Source organism: Etheostoma cragini, chromosome 22, assembly GCF_013103735.1.
Source record: "Etheostoma cragini isolate CJK2018 chromosome 22, CSU_Ecrag_1.0, whole genome shotgun sequence".
In the NCBI taxonomy this organism is placed as follows: domain Eukaryota; kingdom Metazoa; phylum Chordata; class Actinopteri; order Perciformes; family Percidae; genus Etheostoma; species Etheostoma cragini.
The window spans coordinates 21,372,352-21,378,654 of NC_048428.1; the positions used below are offsets into that span (position 1 = coordinate 21,372,352).

The 6,303-nt window shown below is 42.1% G+C and overlaps 1 protein-coding gene across 1 annotated transcript in view; it reads right to left on the minus strand.

Moving 5' to 3' along the window:
* The window catches only part of LOC117938174 (gamma-aminobutyric acid receptor subunit rho-3), a 21,425-nt gene extending 15,142 nt beyond the window's left edge, over window positions 1-6,283 (minus strand). The window contains exons 1-2 of the mRNA XM_034862647.1: window positions 5,666-6,283; window positions 999-1,111 (exon numbers count right to left, since the gene is read on the minus strand). Coding sequence (XP_034718538.1) covers window positions 999-1,111; window positions 5,666-5,805 — 253 coding nt within the window. The 5' untranslated portion in view covers window positions 5,806-6,283. The remainder of the gene's footprint in view (window positions 1-998; window positions 1,112-5,665) is intronic.
* Window positions 6,284-6,303: the final 20 nt, after the last annotated feature.

Sequence of the window (6,303 nt, forward strand, 5' to 3'; positions counted from 1 at the left end):
CTGTATTTACCTGGAAGTGTCTCTGTGTCTCTGTATTTACCTGGAAGTGTCTCTGTCTTTACCTGGAAGTGTCTCTGTCTATTTGACACCGTGTTGCTGCCACCCGCCACTCTTGACACTCTTGTAAAAGAGATTTTAAATCTCAAGGAGTTTTTTATCCTGGTTAAAAGGATAACAAAAGGTTAAAGGTGTGAATGAATGAAAAAATGAACCTTCTATTACTCAAGTTATTTATTGTTTTAACGTAGGCAGTAGTGGAAGAAGGTCCATTCGAGGACATGTTATTATCATGTTTACGTGTATATTTAAGTAAAAGTAGCAATAATAGCTCTGCAGAAATACTAGACGCTATTGTCGTGTGTTTGATACTGATGATCTTCGCTGCAGATGTCAGTTTGTTTCCCACTCCTCCATCTGCTCCAGACCTGAAATATAATCCAGATTAAAGCACTCAAACCCCCCACCCCCCCCAACTCATACAATACACACAATACACACACAATACACACACAATCGCATTTGAGTGAGTTCCTTCCTACTGTATTTTGGATGTATTAACACACACACACACACACACACACACACACACACAGGCGTAATCTGGGTCAATGTTGGTGATTTGGGGATTGACACATCCGTTGTCTGGGTGACCCAGTGCCGATCATCACATCATCAAACCAGCGCATCATCAGCGTGGGGCGAGATTTTCTCTGACGGACGCCGTGTGTGTGTGAGCGGATTAAATTATCAGGGATGAGATGGGGTGTGTGTGTGTGTGTTAGCTTGTAGTGTTGTCTTTATGAGGACCAATTTCAGCTTAAACCTATTGTAGTGAGGACATTTTGGCATGTTTGAAGATAGAAGGAGAGGGAACTTAAAAAAGGAAAGGTACACTAATGATTGAAGTAATGTAAAAAAAGACATGAACAAAAGTGTGTCTGGTGTGTGCGTGTGTGCGTTTGTGCGTGTGTGTGTGTGTGTGTGTGTGTGTGTCTAACCTCCGAAGCCTGGTCTCATAGCAAAGTCGTGCTCCTTGATTCTCAGCAGCTGTTCACTTTTTATCAGCAGTGTTTTGGTGCTGTCCTGTCTTTTCAGCTTGTAGTCAATACGTCTACACACACACACACACACACACACAGAGATGTTGGTAAAATTGCAGTTTTTAATTAGAGAAAACACAGTTTGTTGTTTCCTGTCTCTCGCTGTCCTCCCTCACTCCCCCCCGACCATCGCTCTTATCGTGCCAAAACCAAAACCAAGGCGTGGCACTGCGCCACGAACAAACACACATGCACGCATACACACGTGCACGCGTACACACATGCACGCGTACACACGTGTGGACATGTTCTCTTTTAGGCTTCAAAACAATCCTTAGTGCATCTGCAGGACTCATGCAACCAGCTGCTCAAAGCTCGTCTGTGATGCAGATAATACGTGTTTTACACTACATTTCCCATTAGTCCTTTCTTTCTAAACCTTCAGGACTTTTACAGTAACAGAATATTTAACTGTGTGGTTTAAATGCTTTCAATTAAGTGAAGTATCTGAATACTTTCTTTTATATCTCAGGGAAATAAGAATCTCCACCCAAGCTACATACCCTGCACCAGACCATAAGATAGAGAGATTAGCAGAAGATGTAATTAAAATGTGAAATGATTTAATACAATTAGTCATTTTTTGGAAATGGAGTTTGTTTGGCAGCTCATCCCAAATCATTTGTTGAGAGGGATTTAAACTTGTGATTGCCCGAAAATGCCAAAGAAAGTGAAAAAAAGACAGTTTTCCTTGTCAAACTTCTAATTCAAAATCCATGAATACCCTTAAAGCTGAACCTTCTTTAAAGCTGCTTGAAATTACTAAATGTGACGTTAAATCCCATGTGTTTTCGGCAGCAGAACAAGCTGTGAAATGCAAACTGTGTGTTGACTATTTGTCATCACTGTGTGAGTGTTTTGAGTGATGGCGTCTTCAGAAAACATAAAGAAAACACACACAGTTCAATAAACCGTACAATATTACACACGTCGGTCCTTCAGCCAGGGAAAACCCAACGAGACAACGTTTAGAATGTATAAGATGTAATTACAGCCTATGTATGTGTGTGTGTGTGTGTGTGTGTGTGTGTGTGTGTGTGTGTGTGTGTGTTAAGACCCTCTAAACACACACATGCAGTGCACAGGTGAGCACACAGTGGGAAAAGAGATCAGAGCTGTTTGAAATTTTCTCTGCTCTGGGATGAAACGTCTCTTTGAAAGTCACACACCTTCGACACACACACACACACACACACACACACACACACACACACACACGGCCTCTTGTTATTGTCGGGTCAGACCGAGTGTTTGAGCCAAATCCTTTCTCAATAATCGCTTTAATTAACCGTGAAGCGATCCACATCCATCAAACAAACCAAATTCGACAATAATCTCAAACCCTGAAGCTCACTCCAGGAACTAAACTCAACCCTCCCTTTGACTCATTTCCAGAGTATGAGGAAGTCTCCAGCTCCTTCACTTCACAGTGAAAGTACTAATACCACACTGTGAAAACACAGTAAGAGTCAGTCTTCTACTACATCTAACTGCTTAGTTACTTTCCTGACTCATTTGCTGTAATGGCCGTGTTGTTGTTGTTGCATTACAGATCACCTGTCAGTCAAACAGGGACATTTTTCACATCACCTTGGTTGTGTTGTTTTTCTCAATGTCATGCGTCACACACATCAACCGTGTGCCAGCTGTTGTGACAGACAAAGGCCAAAATGTGGCTTAAACTATTTATTCTGGAAATGAGCCAGTGTTCAGTTAACATCTCAATGAACAGGCTTTTAATGCAGAGACTGTATGGGCCTGCAATATGTTATAAAGTACAGTATAATCTTATTTTTACTGTTCATTTTGGGTCATATTTCCGGCTGGATTCGTCCGTTTGTCAGCAGGATTATGGAAAAACTACTGGCCCGATATTTTTAAGAACCTTGGTGGAAGCAGCATGGGCCGAGGAGAAACCCATTACATTTGGGATCCCAGTGGAAATAAGCCTTTGCATTTTTTTTGTTTTTATATTATCCTGTTGGATTTTTAATGTTGGCTCATCTAATCACTGCTATGCAGTTTAAACTGTCTTTTTTTTTTTTAAACCATTAAATAAATCATATCAAAACAGATATAAATCCATGGGTGAAGAAATTATTCTACACTTTGTTATTTGTTTTTCGTGAGATTGGGTGTTTGTGCTGCATTCATGTGGTGTCAGAATAGTCGGGAAAAATGAGTTCCCGACTTTAACATTGTGAGACAGGGCATGGCCTTCGAGGACGTCTGCGCTCTCAGGGTGTCAATAAAGTTCTTTTTTGTTTTGTTACTTGTTCAAAATAAATCACATCAAAACGTCTACAACCATGCATCTTGATTTTAGTCTTTTTCTGCCCAAAATGACAGGTTTCAAATAAACTTTTTTGCAGACTCAATTTGAATATTTCCAATGATTAAATGAAATTCTTTTTTTTTAAATTTTACCCTCCTAACATCCTTTATATGTTGTTTTGCAGTTACTGCTTTGAAATAAACTACTTTGATGCAAAAGCAACACCTGAATAATTAAAATGATAACAATTTAAAGCTTCAGTGATGTTTTTTTTTTCGAGTGGTTTAAATCTTTAATTTGTAAATTATTCTCCGTATTTGTGTTACAAATTTAAAGAATTGTGACGAGGAGGATTATGCTCATCAGTATGGGGGTTTACACATTTTAAAGGGTTAATACAACTTGTTAGGAGCGCGGTCCTAGACCAACTAAACACGTTTGAGGAGCGCTCTCTGGAGTATCTCAGACTTGCAGAAGTCAGTCTGAAAAAAACGTCACTTTTGATGAAAAATGAGCATCTGACGTTACATTTAGGGAAGAAGTGTTCTGGGTAATTTGTGGTTTTGTGTTTAACAGGAAGTGAAAGTTTTTGAACTTTGGGAACTTCTGTGTGATGTGTTCGTTAGAAATGAAGTCACAGCTTCCTGGGAAACAACATGAATACAAAAGTACGTCATCTCCGCTCAGCTGCATCGAATTTGATCCTGTTCCATCATTAGACCAGTTTAATTTTAAAGGTCCCATGGCATGGGGCTCTTTGGATGCTTTTATATAGACCTTAGTGGTCCCTAATACTGTATCTGAAGTCTCTTTTATATAGACCTTAGTGGTTCCCTAATACTGTATCTGAAGTCTCTTTATATAGACCTTAGTGGTCCCTAATACTGTATCTGAAGTCTCTTTTATATAGACCTTAGTGGTTCCCTAATACTGTATCTGAAGTCTCTTTTATATAGACCTTAGTGGTCCCTAATACTGTATCTGAAGTCTCTTTTATATAGACCTTAGTGGTCCCCTAATACTGTTTCTGAAGTCTCTTTTATATAGACCTTAGTGGTCCCCTAGTACTGTATCTGAAGTCTCTTTATATAGACCTTAGTGGTCCCTAATACTGTATCTGAAGTCTCTTTTATATAGACCTTAGTGGTCCCCTAATACTGTATCTGAAGTCTCTTTCTCAAAATTCCTCCTTGGTCCAGAATTCCCGCCACTAGAGCCAGTCCCACAATGAGCTGTCCTTAGTATTTACCATTTCAGAGTCTGTAGCTTTTGAAGGGGGGGGGGGGTGCAAGGTGGAAACTGGGGGCGTGGCCTTGACCAATTGTCACTTTGCTCATTTGGAGGCCATGATGTCGCTCTCTAATGGGGGGGCCAAATTCTCTTGGCAGGCAAAGCACCTTAAGTAACCTTGCCCCTTATGACCTCATTAGGAACAAGATTCCTGTATGTTAATCTCTCTAAGACCGTTCACTACTGGTCAAAGATTTGGAGTCGTAACAGATTTCCGTTGCACTCAGTTATAAACAGAACAGCAGCTGAGATCAGTTGCATTGTTTTTTTAACCAGGGCAGTTTTCAGATTACATTATGTGTTTACATAATTGCAACTCCAATGTTTTCTCAGTTTATATTTAAATGATATCAGATTGGTGAACAGAAATTGCCTTTGGAACATTGGATGAATGGTTACTTATAATTTTCATTAATCCCCTTTTTGATCCCCTATGGGGAAATTACAATTTGTACATTGATAATAGACAATGTAGATGTTGCATTAACGCTCATGCACCCACTCAGATCAGCTTGTATTCTGCAAGGCAGAGTTACTAGAAATTTGTAAGTGACTCCAAACTTTTGACCGGTAGTGTAGCCTACATTGATTCATATTCGTGATCCAAGCACCAATTGTAGTTGCTAGGAGAGGTTTTAAGAGGGGGGAGAGAAAGGAACGGGAGCGGGAATCCTCCCCCCTCATGCCCTGTCTACGTGCCCTGCTCCAAATGAATGCAAGTGCTCCGTAGCTGTAGGATGTGCACATGGATGTGCACATGTTTTGCTCCTATTAACTTCATCACGTGACAACATGTCGGTGTTGTGTTTGCAGCTTCCAGCGCTGACCCCCAGTGACCACAAAATGAAGGTTTAACAAGCACAAACAATCAAAGAAGACACAGAAAGACGCTTCGAATCATCTGCATCGTGTACTGCCTCACACCGAGCAGTGACACGTGTGTGTGTGTGTGTGTGTGTGTGTGTGTGTGTGAGATATAGGGTCCATCTGTGAGCCTCACCCTCCAAACTGGAACTTGCTCTTCTCCCCGAGAAAGACCTCCTTGTGCCGCCTGCGTCCGGAGCTGCGACCACCGGCCACCACGGCGACGAGGCTGGCGGCGGCGGCCAGGGCCAGGCAAGTCAGCACATCGGCCTTCATGTTTCACAGGCTCCCCCGCCACAGCTGACACGACGCCAGCATCGCCCGCCAGCTCCAGCGTCCACACCCCTGCCGCAGACTAGTGCTGCTGGTCCGGGTCTGACATCCCACAGCAGCTGGAAGGTTCGTCAACCAGAGAGACCCAGAACGAAGAAAACCACATCAGAGAGCTGTTCTCTTAAATGCATGTGTACATGCCTACATATGCATATGTTCCTACATGCATGTGTCTCTGAAGCAGGTGTTTGTGCCGCTCCTCCGTCTGTAGACAAACATCCCGGCTGCGATGGTGTTCAGGAATCCTCTGCGGGGGTCTTTCACGCCTCCTCTCGCTCTCGCAGTCCGCCTCGGTCTGGTGGTCTCGGGTTTGTGTCGGATCTCTCTATCGCTGATTAAAATCGATATAAATCTATTCCTCGTGGCGATGGGAGGAATGACACTAATTCCACTCTAATCCTCTTATCTACGGCCACAGCAATCTTTCACTAACACACACAC